The sequence below is a fragment of the Notolepis coatsorum genome, assembly GCF_963971535.1.
Source record: "Notolepis coatsorum genome assembly, contig: SCAFFOLD_86, whole genome shotgun sequence".
NCBI lineage: Eukaryota > Metazoa > Chordata > Actinopteri > Aulopiformes > Paralepididae > Notolepis > Notolepis coatsorum.
Window position 1 is genome coordinate 968,248 of NW_028172863.1, and position 25,840 is coordinate 994,087.

Sequence of the window (25,840 nt, forward strand, 5' to 3'; positions counted from 1 at the left end):
GTCAGGACAGACAGCTGAAACCATCACAGTCAGGACAGACAGCTGAAACCACCACAGTCAGGACAGACAGCTGAAACCATCACAGTCAGGACAGACAGCTGAAACCATCACAGTCAGGACAGCTGAAACCACCACAGTCAGGACAGACAGATGAAACCATCACAGCGAGGACAGACAGCTGAAACCACCACAGTCAGGACAGACAGATGAAACCATCACAGTCAGGACAGACAGCTGAAACCACCACAGTCAGGACAGACAGCTGAAACCATCACAGTTAGGACAGACAGATGAAACCATCACAGTCAGGACAGCTGAAACCATCAGTCAGCTGAAACCATCAGTCAGCTGAAACCATCACAGTCAGGACAGCTTAAACCATCACAATCCTACCTTGAGGGGAGGGAACAGATGGTGGAGGTAAACGGTACCCTATCCCCCCCCCTCACAGTGAGCTGTGGTGTTCCTCAAGGAAGCATACTAGGACCGCTACTGTTCCTAATTTATGCAAATGACATGTCGTCAGCTTGTGACTGCAACTTGTTCCTGTTTGCGGACGACTCAGCCCTGCTGGTCTCTGACAAGAACAAGTTACAGGTTGAAAAAACCCTCAGCTCGGAACTAGGCAGAATCTGCATATGGCTCGCTGATAACAAACTATCATTACACATGGGCAAAACAGAGTCCATTCTCTTCGGTTCAAATAACAAACTCAGCAAGACCGACGGCTTCTCAGTTACAGTGGGTGACAATATTGTCACAAGGAAAGATGAAATTACCTACCTGGGTTCCATCCTAGAGGCTAATCTCTCCTGTGACAAAATGGCATCCAATGTAATAAAAAAAGTCAACCAACGAACTCGATTCTTGTACCGGATCTCCTCTCTGGTAAACAAGAACACCCTGAAGACTCTGGCAGGAGCACTCATTCAGGGGTACTACGACTATGCTTGCACCTCATGGTACCAAAGCACCTCAAAGGCGCTAAAAACAAAATTACAAACATCTCAAAACAAACTGGTCAGACTACTGCTTGACCTTACTCCTTGAACCCACCTCACCCCTGCCCACTTTGACAACCTAGGATGGCTTAGAGTAGACGACAGAGTAGAACAACTTGCAATGGGCCTGGTCTACAAGATACACTACACGACCAAGGTACCCATGTACATGTCAAAATACTTCCCAAAGGTCAGTGAATACCACGATCACAACACCAGAGGGAGCTCCACAAATCATGTTAAACCCAGATTCGGCTCAAATAAGGGACTAAACACGTTTCGCAATTATGCCACATCAATGTGGAACGCCCTACCCAAAGCTGTAAAGGAATGTGGATCACTACCCACTTTCAAAACCTCTCTCAAGGGACACCTACGGGAGACTGCAATTCAACACTGGCCCCTGTAAATATCCTAACCCAACCCCCTCCAATGTACAGTCATTTACCTAGTATGGTTTTGTCAATAGTTCAATGTACAATTGTGTTTGTTTGTACAGTGTCTCCTCCCCCCCCCCCCTCAATGTACAGTGTTACTTGTTTATACAGTGTGCCCCCCGGCCCCCCCCCCCCCAACCACCTCCAATGTAAATTACCCAGTATGGTTGTCAATATCCCAATGTACCCAACCCCCCCCACCCAACCTCCTCCAATGTACAGTTTCTACGTCAAATGTATATACTCCCTTTTCTTGACTCCTTCTGTATCACAAACAGTACTGTATTTGCAAATCTGGTATGTCATAAATGTATAGATGTAGCAGTACTGACTATCTGTATGTCATGTATGTCATATATGTCTATATGAATTGAAAATGGGGGACCCTGATGGAAACAAGACAAACGTCTTTCTCAGGTCTGCATCCCCTTAACAATTGTATGTATTGAGCCGTACTGTATTGTACCCATTCTGCAATCTGTTAAATAAAGTTTTCATTCATTCATTCATTCACAGACAGCTGAAACCACCACAGTCAGGACAGACAGATGAAACCACCACAGTCAGGACAGACAGCTGAAACCATCACAGTCAGGACAGACAGCTGAAACCACCACAGTCAGGACAGACAGCTGAAACCACCACAGTCAGGACAGCTGAAACCACCACAGTCAGGACAGCTGAAACCACCACAGTCAGGACAGACAGCTGAAACCATCACAGTCAGGACAGACAGCTGAAACCACCACAGTCAGGACAGACAGCTGAAACCATCACAGTCAGGACAGCTGAAACCATCACAGTCAGGACAGACAGCTGAAACCATCACAGTCAGGACAGACAGCTGAAACCATCACAGTCAGGACAGACAGCTGAAACCACCACAGTCTGGACAGACAGCTGAAACCATCACAGTCAGGACAGCTGAAACCACCACAGTCAGGACAGACAGCTGAAACCATCACAGTCAGGACAGACAGCTGAAACCATCACAGTCAGGACAGACAGCTGAAACCACCACAGTCAGGACAGACAGCTGAAACCACCACAGTCTGGACAGACAGCTGAAACCACCACAGTCAGGACAGCTGAAACCACCACAGTCAGGACAGACAGCTGAAACCATCACAGTCAGGACAGACAGCTGAAACCATCACAGTCAGGACAGACAGCTGAAACCATCACAGTCAGGACAGACAGCTGAAACCACCACAGTCAGGACAGACAGCTGAAACCACCACAGTCAGGACAGCTGAAACCACCACAGTCAGGACAGACAGCTGAAACCATCACAGTCAGGACAGACAGCTGAAACCATCACAGTCAGGACAGACGGCTGAAACCATCACAGTCAGGACAGACGGCTGAAACCATCACAGTCAGGACAGCTGAAACCATCACAGTCAGGACAGACAGCTGAAACCATCACAGTGGGGCTCAGTGTCAAAGGTCATCTTCTTCACGAAAATTTAAGTTGAATTCCAATGTAATTTCATCCACAAAGATGAAACAGCAGTCATCATATGACTGTCTCAACAAAACAAGGTTTCTGTTCATGAATTCTCTCTCTCTCTCTCTCCCCTCTCCCTCTCTCCTCTCTCTCTCTCCCCTCTCTCTCCTCTCTCTCTCCTCTCTCTCTCTCTCCCCTCTCTCTCTCCCTCTCTCCTCTCTCTCTCTCTCTCCCCTCTCTCTCTCTCTCTCTCCTCTCTCTCTCTCTCTCGCTCTCAGGCTGCTCACTTCAGAGTTCACCACGAGGCAGAGAGTGATGTCATCACAGGGCTCAAACAGAAGACTTTGTACGGGAAGCCAAACTGGGACAACGAGTTCAGCAGAGTTGGGACAAACCACCCGGGGTGAGTGAGGGGTTAATCAGAGAGACACCCGGGGTGAGTGAGGGGTTAATCATGTAGAGACACCCGGGGTGAGTGAGGGGTTAATTATGTAGAGACACCCGGGGTGAGTGAGGGGTTAATCATGTAGAGACACCCGGGGTGAGTGAGGGGTTAATCAGAGAGACACCCGGGGTGAGTGAGGGGTTAATCAGAGAGACACCCGGGGTGAGTGAGGGGTTAATCAGAGAGACACCTGGGGTGAGTGAGGGGTTAATCATGTAGACACCCGGGGTGAGTGAGGGGTTAATCAGAGAGACACCTGGGGTGAGTGAGGGGTTAATCAGAGAGACACCTGGGGTGAGTGAGGGGTTAATCAGAGAGACACCTGGGGTGAGTGAGGGGTTAATCAGAGAGACACCCGGGGTGAGTGAGGGGTTAATCATGTAGAGACACCCGGGGTGAGTGAGGGGTTAATCAGAGAGACACCTGGGGTGAGTGAGGGGTTAATCAGAGAGACACCTGGGGTGAGTGAGGGGTTAATCAGAGAGACACCCGGGGTGAGTGAGGGGTTAATCAGAGAGACACCTGGGGTGAGTGAGGGGTTAATCAGAGAGACACCTGGGGTGAGTGAGGGGTTAATCAGAGAGACACCCGGGGTGAGTGAGGGGTTAATCAGAGAGACACCCCAGACGTTGTAAACGGGTTATATTTATATTTATTCTGAAAACATTTGATTTGACGTTGAGGATATAATATACGCTATTTGGAATTTTGATGTTACCGTGTGTTAAAGTGTGAGACATAACACTGAGGGCGGGATCCACAAAGAATGGATTGCACGGTGCTAATTGCACCCTTACTTACAATTCAGCGCGGTGATTGATTGATTGATTGACATTTTTATTAACAGATTGCAGAATGGGTACAATACAGTACAGCTCAATACACACAACTGTTAAGGGGATGCAGACCAGAGAAAGACTTTCGTCTTGTTTACATCAGGGTGCCCCATTTTCAATTCATAATGAATTGTAAGTAAGGGTGCAATTAGCACCGTGCAATCCATTCTTTGTGGATCTAGCCCTGAGTTGTGTTGATATGAACTAAACATGTACGGATGTGTTAAAAAATAACACAAGTTGTGTTGATATGAACTAAACATGTACGGATGTGTTAAAAAATAACACAAGTTGTGTTGATATCAACTAAACACGTACGGATGTGTTAAAAAATAACACAAGTTGTGTTGATATCAACTAAACACGTACGGATGTGTTAAAAAATAACACAAGTTGTGTTGATATCAACTAAACACGTACGGATGTGTTAAAAAATAACACAAGTTGTGTTGATATCAACTAAACACGTACAGATGTGTTAAAAATAACACAAGTTGTGTTGATATCAAATAAACACGTACGGATGTGTTAAAAAATAACACAAGTTATTTTAACTGAATATGAAGGTATAACTGAATATGAAGGTATAACTGAACTGAATATGGTATTTGTACCATAATGTCGTCCATGTCCACATATAATAGTAATATAGAATACTATACATTTTTAAGTTCATAAAATAAATCATCGCAGCAGTATTTAAAAGGTAAAATAAAATAGACAAATATATTACAACATATATATCAAAAGAAATGTCATATCACATTGTAATTCAAACCGGAGAACTAAATAATAATAATAATAATAATAATAAACTTTATTTGTAGAGCACCTTTCATACAGAAACTGCAGCTCAAAGTGCTTCACAACAGAAAAAAGTGAGGACATAAAATGAGCACATAAAGTGCAGACATATAAAATCACAGTTTTTCACATTAGGATCTAACATCCCAACAAAATTCAACTTGTTAATGGGCACAAATACTTTTTTATATTCTGCAGCATTGGAGCGGAACGAGCTTCCAGTGGCCCTGAAAAACATCGAAGAGGGCGGAAGCTTTAGACGAGCCACATCTAGGAAGGAGAGGGTAGGGCGTGTTTTAAGAGATAAGATAAGATATTCCTTTATTGATCCCCTTGGGGAAATTCAGGCATCATAGCAGCATGGGGGGGAGGGGGGGTACAGGTAGTAAAACAACACAGTGTACAGGTAGTAAAAAACAACACAGGCAGTGTAAACAATTTGATCAATATGGTCAATATAATTTACTATCTGACTAGCTGAGGAATATTCACATTATTCACAGTGTCACATAAGGTGCAGTATGCATGAGTATGCAGTATGCATTGCCCCTCCGGAAGTCCACCACCAGCTCCTTGGTCTTACTGGTGTTGAGTTGGAGGTGGTTGCTGTCGCTCCACCCCACGAAGCTCTCCACCAGGGCTCTGTACTCCTCCTCATCATCGTCGGTGATGTAGCTTACGATGGAGGAGGGGTTGCTATATGTTTTATTATGATGCTCTATGTTTTTTATTATGATGCTCTATGTTTTATTATGACGCTCTATGTTTTTATGATGTCTGTCCATGTCCAAAATCAGGGAGCATGATGGAAATGAGTGCTTGCACTTTCTCATGTTTTTATCCCTTGGATGCCGTCTTTTACTCCACAATAAAAATCAATCAATCAATCAATCCTTGTGTGTGTGTACCTTGTGTGTGTCTGAGAGTGTGTACCTTGTGTGTGTGTGTGTGTGTGTAGACCCATGTGTAACCCTGTGTGTGTGTGTCCTCAGAACCAAAGTGGGCGTGTTCCTCTGTGGCCCCGCTCAGCTGGGCTCAGCTCTGGGGAGGCAGTGTCTGTCGCACTCTGAGGGCGGCGTGGAGTTCATCTTCAACAAGGAGAACTTCTGATCCCCCGACCAATCACAGAGCAGCTGGGTGTGACTGATGCTGGGCCAATCAGAGTAACCTGGGTGTATTAAGAGGGATATATGAAAGGGTTTGATATCCAGGGGGATAGAGATCAAAGGGTTTTAACAGTTCTAACATTTTGGGTTATTTTATCAACATACCTTCTGTGAAAATATGAAATGAGATTGAAAAACAACAAGTTTCATTGTACTGTATTGATTGACAAGCTAAAAGCAATTCGTTTTTTGATAGTTCATCAGTGAGCTGGATGCAATCCTACCTTGAGGGGAGAGAACCCGTCCCTGTGAGCTGTGGTGTTCCACAAGGAAGCATACTAGGTCCGCTACTGTTCCTAATTTATGCAAATTACATGTCGTCAGCTTGTGACTGCAACTTGTTCCTGTTCGCGGACGACTCAGCCCTGCTGGTCTCTGACAAGAACAAGAACAAGTTACAGGTTGAAAAAACCCTCAGCTCTGAACTCGGCAGAATCTGCACCTGGCTCGCTGATAACAAACTATCATTACACCTGGGTAAAACAGAGTCCATTCTCTTCAGATCAAATAACAAACTCAGCAAGACCGACGGCTTCTCAGTTACAGTGGGTGACAATATTGTCACAAGGAAAGACGAAATTACCTACCTGGGTTCCATCCTAGAGGCTAATCTTTCCTGTGACAAAATGGCATCCAATGTAATAAAAAAAGTCAACCAACGAACTCGATTCTTGTACCGGATCTCCTCTCTGGTAAACAAGAACACCCTGAAGACTCTGGCAGGAGCACTCATTCAAGGGTACTACGACTATGCTTGCACCTCATGGTACCAAAGCACCTCAAAGGCGCTAAAAACAAGATTACAAACATCACAAAACAAACTGGTCAGACTACTACTTGACCTTACTCCTAGAACCCACCTCACCCCTGCCCACTTTGACAACCTAGGATGGCTTAGAGTAGACGACAGAGTACAGCAACTTGCAATGGGCCTGGTCTACAAGATACACTATACGACTAAGGTACCCATGTACATGTCAAAATACTTCCCAAAGGTCAGTGAATTCCACGACCACAACACCAGAGGGAGCTCCAAAAATCATGTTAAACCCAGATTCGGTTCAAACAAGGGACTGAACACGTTTGGCAATTATGCCACATCAATGTGGAACGCCCTACCCAAAGCTGTAAAGGAATGTGAATCCCTACCCACATTCAAAACCGCTCTCAAAGAGCACCTACGGGTGGCTGCAATTAGAAACTGGCCCCTGTAAATGTCCAAACCCTCCCCCCACCCACCCAACGACCTCCAATGTAGTTTCTTCCCCTTCAAATTTTTTTATATGATCTCTTTGTATGTCTTGTTGTATGTCATAAATGTCTTGATGAATTGAAAATGGGGGACCCTGATGTAAACAAGATGAAAGTATTTTTCTGGTCTGCATCCTCTTAACACTTTGAGTGCCAGCGACGAGATTTCTCGTTAGTTCATGCCAACCGTTGAGTGCCAGCCGACGAGAAATCTTGTTTTTAATCGTTATTTTTTTATTATCGATTTCCATTCATTTTTCATCAATCTAGCCTCACGTTACCAGTGGGGATCTGTCTGAGCTCGAACAGGGAAAATACCGCCCCCCATCGTCTCTCCGGATGATACTGCCAATTGGATGTGACTGAATGAAACGCAATGAAAGATTCCACATTTTACTTGTCAGGCATGTAATCCGAGCCTATTGCAGTCATCGCCCACCATCAGAACAGCGTGGAATATGTCTTTCGACCACCCAGCGTTGGATCAATAAACGTGATCGATATTTGGAATGGCGATATTTGGAATTAGAATAATCTTTTTGGAGAACATCTGAGGTAAGGAATCTATTTTACCAGTATTGGGATAATCAGAGCTGTTTTCACCTATATATCAACGTGTCCCATATGTGTGTGTGTGGCTGTGAGTGTGTGTAGCTGATCAGGAAATAAGATAATCGATTTTTCAGCCCGCTTCTATAGCGTGCATAAGTACACATTATACTATCGATAATCTAGCGTTTATTTGAAAACGATTCATAAATAGGCCGAAAAATGACCGTGTTTTGTGTATTACAGTAAAGCGCGATTCCTGCAGAATCTTTATTTTTTTCTGAAAGTTTCAAAAAACAAGCGTTTTTCAAAATGGTATAAAACGGAAATTAACCGATTAAAAAATCCGTTTCGACAATGTTGACTGCAAACAAGTCATTGATAAGCGACGGTCGTATTAGACACATAGCCATAATTTAAGATATAGTTTATGCGTTCACAAATGTGAGCGCTCGGTCATTGAATAGAGCGTTGGCACTCAACGGGGTATATAGGACTGGCACGGAAAGTGTTAAGAGTTGTGTGTATTGAGCCGTACTGTATTGTACCCATTCTGCAATCTGTTAATAAAGTTTTAAATCAATCTGTATCTTTAATTATGATTAGCAATAAATGCCACATTAAAGGTGCTATAGATAAACATTTTATGTAGAGTAATCTTCTTTTTCTTTGAAAGAAGAAAAAAGAACACATCCACAGAGCTTTTAGAAAGATGTGGAATAAAAGTATTGCTTCTCCCCAAAAATTAAATAATAATGAATTTATCATTTAGAAAATTTTATTACCCTGCCCATACCTGTACCTCCCCTCCCCCTGCCCATACCTGTACCTCCCCTCCCCCCTGCTGCTATTACCCTGCCCATACCTGTACCTCCCCTCCCCCTGCCCATACCTGTACCTCCCCTCCCCCTGCCCATACCTGTACCTCTCCTCCCCCCTGCTGCTATTACCCTGCCCATACCTGTACCTCCCCTCCCCCCTGCTGCTATTACCCTGCCCATACCTGTACCTCCCCTCCCCCCTGCTGCTATTACCCTGCCCATACCTGTACCTCCCCTCCCCCTGCTGCTATTACCCTGCCCATACCTGTACCTCCCCTCCCCCCTGCTGCTATTACCCTGCCCATACCTGTACCTCCCCTCCCCCCTGCTGCTATTACCCTGCCCATACCTGTACCTCCCCTCCCCCATGCTGCTATTACCCTGCCCATACCTGTACCTCCCCTCCCCCTGCCCATACCTGTACCTCCCCTCCCCCTGCCCATACCTGTACCTCCCCTCCCCCTGCCCATACCTCCCCTCCCCCTGCCCATACCTGTACCTCCCCTCCCCCTGCCCATACCTGTACCTCCCCTCCCCCATTTCTCTACGCTGAGACTTCAGGTCTGAGACTGGAGTAACTGAAGGTTAATTAAACAGTTCATTAACATGTAGTTCCTCATTAGTTCATAGAAGTAAAAAGTTGGCAAATATTTCAATGTACATCCACCTTCAGTCTATAACAAATCACTGAGAATACAATATATATATTTTTTGACAAATCATCAGTTTTATTGGCCTTCACGTCCCGGGTCCACAACGTGTACAACATCCAGACATCTGAGACAGGATGAACATAATGACATGTAAGGAGTGTAAAATCATATCCCTTGTCTACAGAGCCCACGTGCGGTTATGGGATGTCTCTCCATGATCTGTCAATCAAACTGTACATACAGCAAAAAAAAAAAAAAGGGAAAACAAAAGGCAGGCACTGCTGAGAAATAAAACATACAAAAGGTTTTCATGCTAATCCATCAAGTCTCTCCAACAGCCTCTTATTACCAACAACCTTGAGAATCCTCGACACGTTGGGTTTTGAATGAAAAAGAAAAATGTTTACGAAGGAAAAACGGTTTCCCTGGTAACCTTGTTCAGAAAGGAGTTCTCAGGTAAGTGACTAGGAATGGAACACAGCCTCAGTATTCACCTTACATGCCCCTCCCACTGCCACGCCCACTTTATTCGTTTCCCCATTACACCACATACCTGTATTTTTGTGTGGATATTTCCTGACACACGCATATATAAATATATATATCTGTATTTGGGACAGGCCGTTGATTCCTTTCACACAACTCTCGCTCAGCTAACATGGAAAATACTACCGAATTGTTTATTTAAACCAGGATGAATATCACTTGTATAAAAATTTGGCTATCGAATAACATATCAATTAGGAATCGTTCATTTGATCTCGTTCTGCTTAGAGCTTCAGCACCGGACAGCTCCCAGCCCACACTCACTCACTCGCTCGCTCACTCAATCAGGCCTTTATTTGTCAAACCATGCAGCCACACCTGGCAAGGAAAGGGGACCAGTGTCTATGTTCCTTCTGTCAACTTTATTTGACCGATTTTATTTTCTGTAAAATATCTTTTTGAGTTTCATGAAAAGCGCTTCTTAAATAAAAATGCATAATTACTATAATTATTATCGGACTACAACGTTTAACGTATATCACGCCAGCTAGGGTACCTTGTGTATACTGCCCCTGTGTTTACGTTACTCATAGTATATATATTCAGATTATAATTCTTTATTGCCTATATTTATTGTAACGTTAATTATATTGTTTGATACATGCGGAGTCAGCCAGCCACTTCTTTTCACCTGCCAGCGCGGACTCTCATTGGCGAGGTGTAACGTGTGGGAGGCTCACACTACCCCCGCCATTTCCTGTCTCTGCTGTGCAGGCGTCCCCCAACCGACCTGTAGGAGTCGCTGTTGACAACTACCAGATTACCACCAATCGACTTCCACCCGCTAACTCTGCCAATTGAGTCAGTATGACGGCCGGCCCAAGCCGGAGGCAACGCTGACAGCCGGATTCGATACCGGTGTCTCACGTGTTGGTGACGAGCGCTTAAACCGCTGCGCCACCCAGCTGCCTTGTATTGCCTATTTGTATGTCTTTCTACTATTACCCTGGCCATACCTGTACCTCCCCTCCCCCCTGCTGCTATTACCCTGGCCATACCTGTACCTCCCCTCCCCCTGCTGCTATTACCCTGCCCATACCTGTAGCTCCCTTCCCCCCTGCTGCTATTACCCTGCCCATACCTGTAGCTCCCCTCCCCCCTGCTGCTATTACCCTGCCCATACCGGTACCTCCCCTCCCCCCTCCCCCTGCTGCTATTACCCTGCCCATACCTGTACCTCCCCTCCCCCTGCTGCTATTACCCTGCCCATACCTGTACCTCCCCTCCCCCTGCTGCTATTACCCTGCCCATACCTGTAGCTCCCCTACCCCCTGCTGCTATTACCCTGCCCATACCTGTACCTCCCCTCCCCCCTGCTGCTATGATGCCCGAATTTCACTAAGGGGATCACAAATAAAGGAATATCTTATCTTATCTTGAAAGAGACGGGTGCCTATGTTCCTTCCATGTAATTTTCATTTGACTGATTTCCTTTTCTATCAAGTATCTTTGAGTTTCATGAAAAGCGCTTCTTAAATAAAATGTATAATTACTATTATTATTAGAGAGTTCATCTTCCTTGTAACAAAAGAAAACTAACTTAAGGGACCAGGCGTTTTTTTTAATTGAAAACTGAAGGCTATTGAAGTCGTCGTCTAGATAGCTGGGCACGGGGGAGGCGGGCCATGTGGGAGGCGGGGCTACATTGGAGGCGGGGCTACATGAGTGACAAGCCGACAGCGTCCTTGTTGCCTAGAAACGTTAAGGTGAATACCGTGACCTGTACTGTGTGTGACACTGATGCAGACTGCGGTACTCTGTGGCCCCCTGGTGGTTGGGGGAACACACTGCGTCTTTGGGCAGCACAAACATTTGTCGTGCGTGTGTGTGTGCGGTGTGTGTGCGTGTGTGCGTGTGTGCGTGTGTGTGTGTGTGTGTGTGTGTGTGTGCAGGTCAGATGGCCACAGCGAACACACTGACCACGCAGTACATGGTGCGACTCTCCCACCTCACCGTGCAGCTGCCTGGGAATTAAAACAGACCGATCAATACAACAGACCGATCAATACAACAGACCGATCAATACAACAGACCGATCAATACAACAGACCGATCAATACAACAGAACAGCTGCCTGAGAATTAAAACAGATCGATCAATACAACAGAACAGCTGCCTGAGAATTAAAACAGACCGATCAATACAACAGACCGATCAATACAACAGAACAGCTGCCTGAGAATTAAAACAGATCGATCAATACAACAGAACAGCTGCCTGAGAATTAAAACAGACCGATCAATACAACAGAACAGCTGCCTGTGAATTAAAACAGCCCGATCAATACAACAGAACAGCTGCCTGTGAATTAAAACAGATCTCAATCAATAAAACAGGCTCTCTGAATTAAAACAGATCAATCCATTTTTATTAGAAGTAATACCTGCTTCATTGCGTACATGTGCGCCCTCTGTTGGTTTTCACTGGTAATACGGGTAGGACATTTTATTTGTAGGGGCCATTTTTGCCCTCGATAACTGAATTATCATTTTAATGTATCAAACTCTTTCATAAACCTCATCTCTGGACATTAGGGAGGCTAGCTCAGGAAATATTTTCAACAGTAAGATAAAAACGTACTGTACCTCTTTAGCTTAGCCTTTTAACACATTGGTCGCCAAGAACAACTTATGCCGTTTTTGCCCGCCATGCGTTGAACGCCAAGAACGACTTTCGCCGTTTTTGGGATCAATATTTCATTTTTTCGCCATGGCATTCATAATTCATCCAGCCAACCTCCGGACTGCAGCGGGACCCTGTATGAGATTGCAATGCCTCAATACCGCCCATACTAAATAAAGCCGTTACTGACGATCAAGGAATTATAGACGACCCCCCCCCCCCTTTCCTTCACGCATGATGAAGCATAATGTATACCGATCATATACATTTTAATTTTTTTATAAAGCGTGTATAGGAAAGAAACACCAATCGATAATCTATCATATGCGTCAGGGCCTATAACTCTCGTTTTTGGAATTACAGCAGAAAACCTTAAAAACATACTTATATTCTAGACGGTATTAACACGACAATGTATGAATGAAAAAATATAACGTTCCCACATCCTGAACGATAGATAATCGATGTTGAATGGGCCATAGTAATGTCAATATAGCAATACAATTAAAAAAGTTATAGCCCTGCAAAGAAGGTAAACATCTCCATAGGCTTTCAACGGTGGCAGACTGGGTATTTGATGGGCACAACCCCCGGCGCCCAATGTGTTAATACACTCTGCTGCTCGGACTCATAACATCCACTGTGATTATTATAAATGACTCATTACATCCACTGATTATTATAAATTACTCATTACATCCACACTGTGATTATTATAAATTACTCATTACATCCACACTGTGATTATTATAAATGACTCATAACATCCACACTGATTATTATAAATTACTCATAACATCCACACTGATTATTATAAATTACTCATAACATCCACACTGATTATTATAAATGACTCATAACATCCACACTGTGATTATTATAAATTACTCATTACATCTACACTGTGATTATTATAAATTACTCATTACATCCACTGTGATTATTATAAATGACTCATAACATCCACACTGATTATTATAAATTACTCATTACATCCACACTGATTATTATAAATGACTCATAACATCCACACTGTGATTATTATAAATTACTCATTACATCCACACTGTGATTATTATAAATGACTCATAACATCCACACTGTGATTATTATAAATGACTCATTACATCCACACTGATTATTATAAATGACTCATAACATCCACTGTGATTATTATAAATGACTCATTACATCAACACTGATTATTATAAATTACTCATAACATCCACTGTGATTATTATAAATTACTCATTACATCCACTGTGATTATTATAAATTACTCATAACATCCACTGTGATTATTATAAATGACTCATTACATCCACACTGTGATTATTATAAATTACTCATTACATCCACACTGTGATTATTATAAATTACTCATTACATCCACACTGTGATTATTATAAATGACTCATTACATCCACACTGTGATTATTATAAATGACTCATAACATCCACACTGTGATTATTATAAATTACTCATTACATCCACACTGTGATTATTATAAATTACTCATTACATCCACTGTGATTATTATAAATTACTCATAACATCCACACTGTGATTATTATAAATTACTCATTACATCCACACTGTGATTATTATAAATGACTCATTACATCCACACATTATTATAAATGACTCATAACATCCACACTGTGATTATTATAAATGACTCATAACATCCACACTGTGATTATTATAAATGACTCATAACATCCACACTGTGATTATTATAAATGACTCATTACATCCACTGTGATTATTATAAATGACTCATAACATCCACACTGTGATTATTATAAATGACTCATAACATCCACACTGTGATTATTATAAATGACTCATAACATCCACACCGTGATTATTATAAATGACTCATAACATCCACACTGTGATTATTATAAATGACTCATTACATCCACTGTGATTATTATAAATGACTCATAACATCCACACTGTGATTATTATAAATGACTCATAACATCCACACTGTGATTATTATAAATGACTCATAACATCCACTGATTATTATAAATGACTCATAACATCCACACTGTGATTATTATAAATGACTCATTACATCCACTGTGATTATTATAAATTACTCATTACACCCACTGTGATTATTATAAATGACTGATTACATCCACACTGTGATTATTATAAATTACTCATTACATCCACACTGTGATTATTATAAATGACTCATAACATCCACTGTGATTATTATAAATTACTCATAACATCCACTGTGATTATTATAAATTACTCATAACATCCACTGTGATTATTATAAATTACTCATTACATCCACTGTGATTATTATAAATGACTCATAACATCCACACTGTGATTATTATAAATTACTCATTACATCCACTGTGATTATTATAAATGACTCATAACATCCACACTGATTATTATAAATTACTCATAACATCCACTGATTATTATAAATGACTCATAACATCCACACTGTGATTATTATAAATTACTCATAACATCCACTGATTATTATAAATGACTCATAACATCCACACTGTGATTATTATAAATTACTCATAACATCTACTGATTATTATAAATGACTCATAACATCCACACTGATTATTATAAATTACTCATAACATCCACTGATTATTATAAATTACTCATAACATCCACACTGTGATTATTATAAATTACTCATAACATCCACTGATTATTATAAATGACTCATAACATCCACACTGTGATTATTATAAATGACTCATAACATCCACTGATTATTATAAATGACTCATAACATCCACACTGTGATTATTATAAATGACTCATTACATCCACTGTGATTATTATAAATTACTCATTACATCCACTGTGATTATTATAAATGACTGATTACATCCACACTGTGATTATTATAAATTACTCATTACATCCACACTGTGATTATTATAAATGACTCATAACATCCACTGTGATTATTATAAATTACTCATAACATCCACTGTGATTATTATAAATTACTCATAACATCCACTGTGATTATTATAAATTACTCATTACATCCACTGTGATTATTATAAATGACTCATAACATCCACACTGTGATTATTATAAATTACTCATAACATCTACTGATTATTATAAATGACTCATAACATCCACACTGATTATTATAAATTACTCATAACATCCACTGATTATTATAAATGACTCATAACATCCACACTGTGATTATTATAAATTACTCATAACATCCACTGATTATTATAAATGACTCATAACATCCACACTGTGATTATTATAAATTACTCATAACATCCACTGATTATTATAAATGACTCATAACATCCACACTGTGATTATTATAAATTACTCATAACATCCACTGATTATTATAAATGACTCATAACATCCACACTGTGATTATTATAAATTACTCATAACATCCACTGATTATTATAAATGACTCATAACATCCACACTGTGATTATTATAAATTACTCATAACATCCACTGATTATTATAAATTACTCATAACATCCACTGATTATTATAAATGACTCATAACATCCACACTGTGATTATTATAAATTACTCATTACATCCACTGTGATTATTATAAATGACTCATAACATCCACACTGTGATTATTATAAATTACTCATAACATCCACTGATTATTATAAATTACTCATAACATCCACACTGTGATTATTATAAATTACTCATAACATCCACTGTGATTATTATAAATTACTCATAACATCCACTGATTATTATAAATTACTCATAACATCCACTGATTATTATAAATTACTCATAACATCCACTGTGATTATTATAAATGACTCATAACATCCACTGTGATTATTATAAATTACTCATTACATCCATTTTATTGCATTCATGTCTGAATTTTTGTCTATTTTAAGGCTGCAGTTCTTGTATGAAAGCTGCTATACAACAAAAGTTTATTATTATTATTATAAACAGTGGGGACTGCTTTTACTGGCGCACTCTGAGTCAAACTCATCATGTTCTAAAGTGGGGACTGCTTTTACTGGCGCACTCTGAGTCAAACTCTCATTCATGTTCTAAAGTGGGGACTGCTTTTACTGGCGCACTCTGAGTCAAACTCATCATGTTCTAAAGTGGGGACTGCTTTTACTGGCGCACTCTGAGTCAAACTCATCATGTTCTAAAGTGGGGACTGCTTTTACTGGTGCACTCTGAGTCAAACTCATCATGTTCTAAAGTGGGGACTGCTTTTGCTGGCGCACTCTGAGTCAAATTTGATACAAATCCGTCTTTGAGAGGTTTTAGTAAACCGACGCCGTTTTCCAAAATCCATTTCTTCCATCCACCTCCGTGCGTTCTGAAGTCTGAGTCACTTCTCATTTTCGCTCGTCAACTTTCACCTACTTCCTATATTTGCACTCGTTGGCTACAACGCTGACCAATCATTTCGCCATCAGCGGTGATTGGTCAGTTCTCGAGCGTATACTGTCCGAAGTGGTCATTTGAGGCGCGGCGCGTAAAAAGACGCTCGGCTCATATCGTCTGAATAACATATCGTCATGTACCTCGAGAACCGGGGCACAGAATTGGTCGAGTGAGGTGGCGTTCGAACGGCAACAAATAGATATTTCGAACGGTATATTATATGTTCCGCGAGCAGCCCCGAACCAGTAGACGCTCGCAAAGTGCCGTGACGATGTCGGGCCGGTGCTTGGTAAGAGGATTTATTAATGTGAGACGGATGCCGTTTACTGCCCATGGCTGTGTCCAAGTAGCAGGGGTTAGTTATTATGTTTTATCAACTTATCTTATATCGTCTTATACCACCTTATCATATCTTATGTTATCTTAATGTGTGACAGCTGCTGTCTACCATGTTAGTTATTATCTTATATAATCTTATAATAATGAGTGTGGGAGCTATTAACTATTTTCACATTTATTTAATATATTTATTTGTTATGTGATTTTGTAGAATTAATTTGTTTACAGCCATATTATTTAAGTTATTATGAGTCGCAGCTAAATGCTTTTACTTTGAAGGGGTTTTGGGCAATTGGGAAGCACAGCTGGGTGTATTTAGGTAATTAGAGACAATAGCACAGTGGGCATCAGGGAATGTACATGGTTTTTACCAGCGTCAGGAGATCATATAGTTTCAAACATAATTTTTCTGTATTCTTTGATTAATTTACAATAAATGCCACAAAACTGTCAAATGCTGTCTGGACAATGGACTTCCTGATCTGCGTGAGATTCGCTGCCCTGGTGCTTCAGTGGCTTTTTAGTTTTTATTAGTTGTTGTTGACAAATAGCCACTACAATGAGTGACAGCTGGTTAGTTATTATCTTATATAATCTTATTGTTATGAGTGACAGGTAGTTAGTTATTATCTTATATAATCTTATTGTTATGAGTGACAGCTGCTGTCTACCATGTTAGTTATTATCTTATATAATCTTATAATAATGAGTGACAGCTGGTTAGTTATTATCTTATATAATCTTATAATAATGAGTGACAGCTGGTTAGTTATTATCTTATATAATCTTATAATAATGAGTGACAGCTGGTTAGTTATTATCTTATATAATCTTATAATAATGAGTGACAGGGTTAGTGTTATATATTATATATATTATAATAATAATAAGTGACAGGGTTAGGGTTATATATTATATATATTATAATTAGTGCCGTCAGGCGATTAAAAAAATTAATCTAATTAATTACAGGATTTGTAATTAATTAATCTAATTAATCGCATTTTAATCGCATAACCATTTTATGCCCGATATTCTATAATCATATTTCAAATTGCATGTGTCCGGATGGCAGAATTCAGTACTGTATCTACAAAATCATCTTCCATCTATTAATTTGCTTAGATTTTTCAGGTCTGGTCAATTTGAGCATGGTGTTATTCACAGTCAAAGATAAAAAAAAAATTTATTGATATTCTCATTTGGTTCATTACAATTTACTCAAAATAAAATTTTCATTCAATCAATCACCGCGCAGATTGATTGATTGAATGAAAATGTTATTAACAGATTGCAGAATGGGTACAATACAGTACGGCACACAATTGTTAAGGTGTGCAGACCAGAGAAAGACTTTCGTCTTGTTTACATCAGGGTCCCCCATTTTTTATTCATAATGAATTGTAAGTAAGGGTGCCACTTGCTCCGTGCAATCCATTCTTTGTGGATCTAGCCCACAGTATTTCTGACACTGGGAATACATTCCCTGAGATTCATAGATGTCACTAGAATCAGATACCAAGAACATGCAAATGAGCCATTAAAAAAAAAAAAAAAAACGTCTGTAAATGTGTATTCTACATTCTTATGGAATGAATGATACAAAAAAAAATTTAAAAAGAAAAAAAAACACTTTTTTTTGTAATTAATTTTGAGTCAATTTTCATAACGCGATAATTTGCTGTGTAATTAATTAATCTAATTAACGCGATAAATTGACAGCCCTAATTATAATAATAATAAGTGACAGGGTTAGGGTTATATATTATATATATTATAATAATAATAAGTGACAGGGTTAGGGTTATATATTATAATAATAATGAGTGACAGGGTTAGGGTTATATATTATATATATTATAATAATAATGAGTGACAGGGTTAGGGTTATATATTATATTATAATAATAATAATGAGTGACAGGGTTAGGGTTATATATTATATATATTATAATAATAATAATAATAATAATAATAATAATAATAATAATAATAATAATAATAATAATAATAATAATAATAATAATAATAAGTGACAGGGTTAGGGTTATATATTATATATATTATAATAATAATGAGTGACAGGGTTAGGGTTATATATTATATATATTATAATAATAATGAGTGACAGGGTTAGGGTTATATATTATATATATTATAATAATAATGAGTGACAGGGTTAGGGTTATATATTATATATATTATAATAATAATGAGTGACAGGGTTAGTGTTATATATATTATAATAATAATGAGTGACAGCTGCTCACCATCCATGGCCGTGTCCCAGTAGCAGGAGTTGGCTGTGTGGAGGCCGGCACCACTCTTCTGCATCACAGCACACGTTACTGAGAGAGAGAGAGAGAGAGAGAGAGAGAGAGAGAGAGAGAGAGAGAGAGAGAGAGATAGAGAGGGGAGGGGGGGGGGGGGGAGAGAGAGAGAGAGAGAGAGAGGGGGGGAGAGAGAGAGAGAGGGGGGGGTAGGGGGGGGAGAGAGAGAGGGGGGGGAGAGAGAGAGAGAGAAGGGGGGGTGGGAGGGAGAGAGAGAGGGGGGGGGAGAGAGAGAGAGCAAGAGAGAGAGAGGGGAGGGGGGAGGGAGAGAGAGGGGGGGGGAGGGAGAGAGAGGGGAGGGGGGAGGGAGAGAGAGAGGAGGGGGGAGGGAGAGAGGGGAGGGGGGAGGGAGAGAGAGGGGAGAGGGGAGGGAGAGAGAGAGGAGGGGGGAGGGAGAGAGGGAGGAGGGGGGAGGGAGAGAGGGGAGGGGGGGAGGAGAGAGAGAGAGGAGGGGGAGGGAGAGAGAGAGACAGAGAGGGGAGGGAGAGACAGAGAGAGAGACAGAGAGGGGAGGGGGGAGGGAGAGAGAGAGACAGAGAGAGAGACAGATAGAGGAGACAGAGAGAGAGATTGATAGATAGATATTTACAACAAATGCGTGTACAAGTAAATAAACAAATACTACAGATATTACACAGACAGACGCATACAGACACACAGAGACAAATGTGCATTTTATAAAAATAGACAGACAGGCAGACAAATGGTGCATTTTATTATAGTGCATAGTGTAAGGGGCTGAGGGGGGGTGGTGGTTGATGGCTACTACACCCCCCCCCCCCGAGAGAAGAGGACTGACAACGAGCCTCTGAGTGTGTTGGAAGGGCGAGAGCTGCTTAAAAAAATAATAATTATAATCGCAAATTTTATCGCAATATCTGTCAGAAAAATCGCAATTCGATTATTTCCCAAAATCGTGCAGCCCTAGAGTGAGTGAGTGACAGACAGACCTACCGATGTACTTGTAAGCCCTCCCCTGTTTGACCAGCTGTGTGAGTGACAGACAGACAGACCTACCGATGTACTTGTAAGCCCTCCCCTGTTTGACCAGCTGTGTGAGTGACAGACAGACCTACCGATGTACTTGTAAGCCCTCCCCTGTTTGACCAGCTGTGTGAGTGACAGACAGACCTACCGATGTACTTGTAAGCCCTCCCCTGTTTGACCAGCTGTGTGAGTGACAGCTCCACGATGCTGGCCGTCCATTTGTTCACCAGACTCTGGCTGTACTCCACCCCTCCTATGATGCTGTCAATGCACTATCACACACACACGGAAGTAAACACACAAAAACACACACACAATCAACCAATTAAAGTCTACACAGAAAGTAGTGAAATATGTTAGAGGTTGTTCAGCACCGTTTTGAGACACACACACACACACACACACACACACACACACACACACACACACACACACACACACACACACACACACACACACACACACACACACACACACACACACACACACACACACACACACACACACACACACACACACACACACACACACACACACACACACACACACACACACACACACACACACACACACACACACACACACACACACACACACACACACACACACACACACACACTGAAAGAACAGTGCAGTCATGTGGTAGTCATTGGTTTGTGGATCATAAGCTCTAGCTGCCTGAGGGGAATAGCCTATTGATGCAGTTTACATAGTAGCCTGTTTATTTAGTGCTTCAAGAGAAGAGGAGAGGAGAGAAAAGGAGAGGAGAGAGGAGAGAAGGAGAGAAGAGAGAAGAGGAGAGGAGCGAAGAAGAGAAGAGAAGGAGAAGAAGAAAACAGAGGATAAGAGAGGAGAGAAGAGGAGAGGAGAGAAGCGAAGAGGAGAAAAGAAGAGAAGAGGAGGAGAGAAGGAGGAGAGAAGAGAGGAGAAGAGAAGAGAGAGAAGAGAAGGAGAAGAAGAAAACAGAGGAGAGGGGAGAAGAGAGGAGAGAAGAGAAGGAGAAGAAGAAAACAGAGGAGAGAAGAGAAGAGAGGAGAAGAATAGAATAGAACTAAAAGTCATGCATCACCATGGTACCAATGTTGTACTTCAATAATGGTGTATAATCCAATGTAAATGATGGTACAGATGGTAATAATATCATGGCATGTCCATCAAGTCTTTTGGTCACTACCATCACTGTGACAACCTCTTTGATCCAACGTTACCTCTTTGATCTGACGTTACCTCTTTGATCCAATGTTACCTCTTTGATCTGACGTTACCTCTTTGATCCAACGTTACCTCTTTGATCTGACGTTACCTCTTTGATCCAACGTTACCTCTTTGATCCAACGTTACCTCTTTGATCCAACGTTACCTCTTTGATCCAACGTTACCTCTTTAATCTGACGTTACCTCTTTAATCTGACGTTACCTCTTTGATCTGACGTTACCTCTTTAATCTGACGTTACCTCTTTGATCCGACGTTACCTCTTTAATCTGACGTTACCTCTTTGATCTGACGTTACCTCTTCCGACGTTACCTCTTTAATCTGACGTTACCTCTTTAATCTGACGTTACCTCTTTGATCTGACGTTACCTCTTGATCTGACGTTACCTCTTTGATCTGACGTTACCTCTTTGATCTGACGTTACCTCTTTAATCTGACGTAACCTCTTTGATCTGACGTAACCTCTTTAATCTGACGTAACCTCTTTGATCTGACGTTACCTCTTTAATCTGACGTAACCTCTTTAATCTGACGTTACCTCTTTAATCTGACGTTACCTCTTTAATCTGACGTAACCTCTTTAATCTGACGTTACCTCTTTAATCTGACGTTACCTCTTTGATCTGACGTTACCTCTTTGATCTGACGTTACCTCTTTGATCTGACGTTACCTCTTTAATCTGACGTTACCTCTTTAATCTGACGTTACCTCTTTGATCTGACGTTACCTCGATCTGACGTTACCTCTTTGATCTGACGTTACCTCTTTGATCTGACGTTACCTCTTTGATCTGACGTTACCTCTTTGATCTGACGTTACCTCTTTGATCTGACGTTACCTCTTTAATCTGACGTTACCTCTTTGATCTGACGTTACCTCTTTAATCTCTTTGATCTGACGTTACCTCTTTGATCTGACGTTACCTCTTTGACTGTGTTTGTTGCATCATCTGGGTTGAACGACCCCTGGAAATAGAACAGAACAGAACTGAGAGAAGGTTGCAGGAAATATATACGATATACTGTGATGTTAAATCAATTACAGTGGCGCCAAGTAGCCACAGAAAGATATCGGCAATCCCATTTTGTTACAATAAAAATGGCGAGTTAGACGAACAGACGGAAAGCATTATCTCATTAGATGAAACACAATATGTATATATATTAGGGGTGGAACGATACGCATTCGAACCGTGTACCGTACGGTACGACCCCCACGGTTCGGGGCGTCTGTGCATCGTACGGTTCAGATGACGCGCCCGTCCCGTCCCTCTCCCGTGACTCGGTAAAAAAGAAAACTCCCTCGTCCCGAGATCCCGACTGAAGTTACAGAAAAACTACTCCCGTCCCCAGCAGGTAGTAGCTAGGGATGTGACTTTCTAGCAAAAGCCCCCCCCCCCCCCCCCCCAAATGTATATAAAAAAAAGTATATTAAATTATTAAAAAAAAATTATCAGCTGACCGACAATAAATCAAAATGACACCATTCACCATTGTAGCCTCTAATAATAACAGCATTGCATCGGCCTATCAACCTGTTTTAATAAAAAAAAAAAAAACAGAAACAGTAGCATGTGCATCTTTTAGATAAATGATAGGCTGCCTCTAAATATAAAAATTAATGAAATAGGAAATCTCCATCTCTGCTTATTTTTTTTAAAAGCAAACTACAAAGAAAGTCTCATATCCAAAAGTAGCAGATAGATAAATAGGTCATACATGTAACAGATAGATAAATACATGTAGGTGTGCATTTGGTGATGTGGGTGGGTAGGTTTGTAGGCAGGTGGGTGTGTGGTTATGTATTATTATTATTATTATTATTATTATTATTATTATTATTATTATTATTATTATTATTATTATTATTATTATTATTATTATGTATACAGTATATGCATGTATGTACTGTGTGTATGTATGTTTGTATTAACACATATCTTTTGAATGTATTACAATACTAGTATTTTATAACATGTATATTTTTGTATGTTTGATTTTATAAAACAGGGGAAGTTCCCGATAAGCCTCTATAGGCTTCTAACTTCTCCTTCACAATATGGTTATAACTCATTATGTATTGTTTTTACTTTTGTTTAACTGTGTTAATAAATAAATACGAAAAATACAAATCCCATATAAACCCTAAACCAGTGTCTCAGCTTGTTGTGTTAGAACCAGTGGTTTCTCGACATTAATCTTTACATTCTTATTATTAAATCTCTTCTACACACCTCGTCTCCGGGTTGATACTCTTCCATCCTGCTCTTCTGGATATATTAGATATTAGTCTTAATGTTTCCAGTCAGATTATTAGCTGCAACACTTTATTAACACAGTTCTGTTCTGCTGGACTTCCTGGTCGCGTCACAACGAGCTGCCGACGACTGTGTCCAGATTAGAGAGGGACCCGCTGTGTTGAACAACCACACCTTCTCCGGCTGCTGCCCCCTGGCGGCGGTGGATGGAACACACTGCGGAAATACTGGATGAATGAATGAATGAATGAAAACTTTATTTAACAGATTGCAGAATGGGTACAATACAGTACGGCTCAATACATACAATTGTTAAGGGGATGCAGACCTGAGAAAGACGTTTGTCTTGTTTCCATCAGGGTCCCCCATTTTCAATTCATATAGACATATATGACATACATGACATACAGATAGTCAGTACTGCTACATCTATACATTTATGACATACCAGATTTGCAAATACAGTACTGTTTGTGATACAGAAGGAGTCAAGGATAGCAGTGGCGGTCAAAGTAGAAATAAAACAAACAACAAATACAACATAATAATACTAGCCTTGATAGGATATTACTCTGGTAAATAAAAGTCCATTAAAAAGTACATGTAAGCAAACGTGGGTTCAGCCCCCAATTCATGGACCTTTAAATACTTCCCAAAGGTCAGTGAATACCACAACCACTACACCAGAGGAAGCTCAACAAATCATGTTAAACCCAGATTCGGCTCAAACAAGGGACTAAACACGTTTCGCAATTATGCCACAACAATGTGGAACGCCCTACCCAAAGCTGTAAAGGAATGTGAATCCCTGCCCACATTCAAAACCGCTCTTAAAGAGCACCTACGGGAGGCTGCAATTCGAAACTGGCCACCGTAAATGCCCAAACCCCCACCACCTCCTAATAGACAGTCTCCTCACCACCGCATGTATATATTCCCTCCCCGCCGTATGTATATTTCCCTTCCACCCACCCACCCCCTCCTAATGTACAGTCCCCTCCCCATCATATGTATATACTCTGTCAGGATCTAGGGTAACAGTACTGTATATTTGAATACCGTTATGTCACAAATGTATCAGTACTAAATACCTATATGTCCCTATGCCATAAATGTCATGTATGTTGTGTATGTCATAAATGTCTATATGAATTGAAAATGGGGGACCCTGATGGAAACAAGACAAACGTCTTTCTCAGGTCTGCATCCCCTTAACAATTGTATGTATTGAGCCGTACTGTATTGTACCCATTCTGCAATCTGTTAAATAAAGTTTTCATTCATTCATTCATTCATTCATTCATTCATTCATGTCATAGTTTACATTTACATTTAGTAATTTAGCTGAACGCTTTTATCCAAAGTGACTTACAAGTTCTGTACGACAAGTCATCAGGAAGGGCACAACTCTATCAGCTGAGTAACAATGTTCATCAAAGTGTTGAGTGCAGGTTAGTTTATTAGGACAAGTGCATGACAGTAAGGTTAGTTAGGGTTAGATTTGATTTTTATTTATCCCCCCCCCCCCGCCCCCATTATTTCAGATAATGGTTGAAGAAGTGCGTCTTTAATCGGCGGCGAAAGATTGGACGGCCCACTTAATAGTAGTTGGTGGTCCACTTAAAGCAGGCTCTGATTACTCTCTCAAATGTTCATAATTCATACATGTCACTGTGGTCTAAGGCAGTTTA

At 40.7% G+C, this 25,840-nt stretch overlaps 3 protein-coding genes across 3 annotated transcripts in view; 1 reads left to right on the forward strand and 2 right to left on the reverse strand.

Annotated features, from left to right (window-relative positions):
- Nucleotides 1-6,679, forward strand: part of cybb (cytochrome b-245, beta polypeptide (chronic granulomatous disease)) — a 36,533-nt gene extending 29,854 nt beyond the window's left edge. Inside the window, 2 exon segments of the mRNA XM_084338930.1 lie at nucleotides 3,167-3,291; nucleotides 5,966-6,679. Coding sequence (XP_084195056.1) covers nucleotides 3,167-3,291; nucleotides 5,966-6,083 — 243 coding nt within the window. The 3' untranslated portion in view covers nucleotides 6,084-6,679.
- A 4,541-nt stretch (nucleotides 6,680-11,220) lies between these two features.
- LOC311247953 (dynein light chain Tctex-type 3-like) lies at nucleotides 11,221-24,258 on the reverse strand. Its single transcript, XM_084338929.1, has 5 exons — nucleotides 24,126-24,258; nucleotides 22,816-22,857; nucleotides 20,824-20,947; nucleotides 19,629-19,706; nucleotides 11,221-11,923 (listed from the first exon to the last, which is right to left on the reverse strand). Exons 1-5 carry the CDS (start codon nucleotides 24,150-24,152, stop codon nucleotides 11,853-11,855), a joined length of 342 nt encoding a protein of 113 aa, XP_084195055.1. The 5' UTR covers nucleotides 24,153-24,258; the 3' UTR covers nucleotides 11,221-11,852.
- The window catches only part of LOC311247952 (dynein light chain Tctex-type 3-like), a gene marked incomplete at its 3' end in the record, with an annotated part of 9,720 nt that continues 8,138 nt past the window's right edge, over nucleotides 24,259-25,840 (reverse strand). Inside the window, exon 5 of the mRNA XM_084338928.1 lies at nucleotides 24,259-24,278. Coding sequence (XP_084195054.1) covers nucleotides 24,259-24,278 — 20 coding nt within the window. The remainder of the gene's footprint in view (nucleotides 24,279-25,840) is intronic.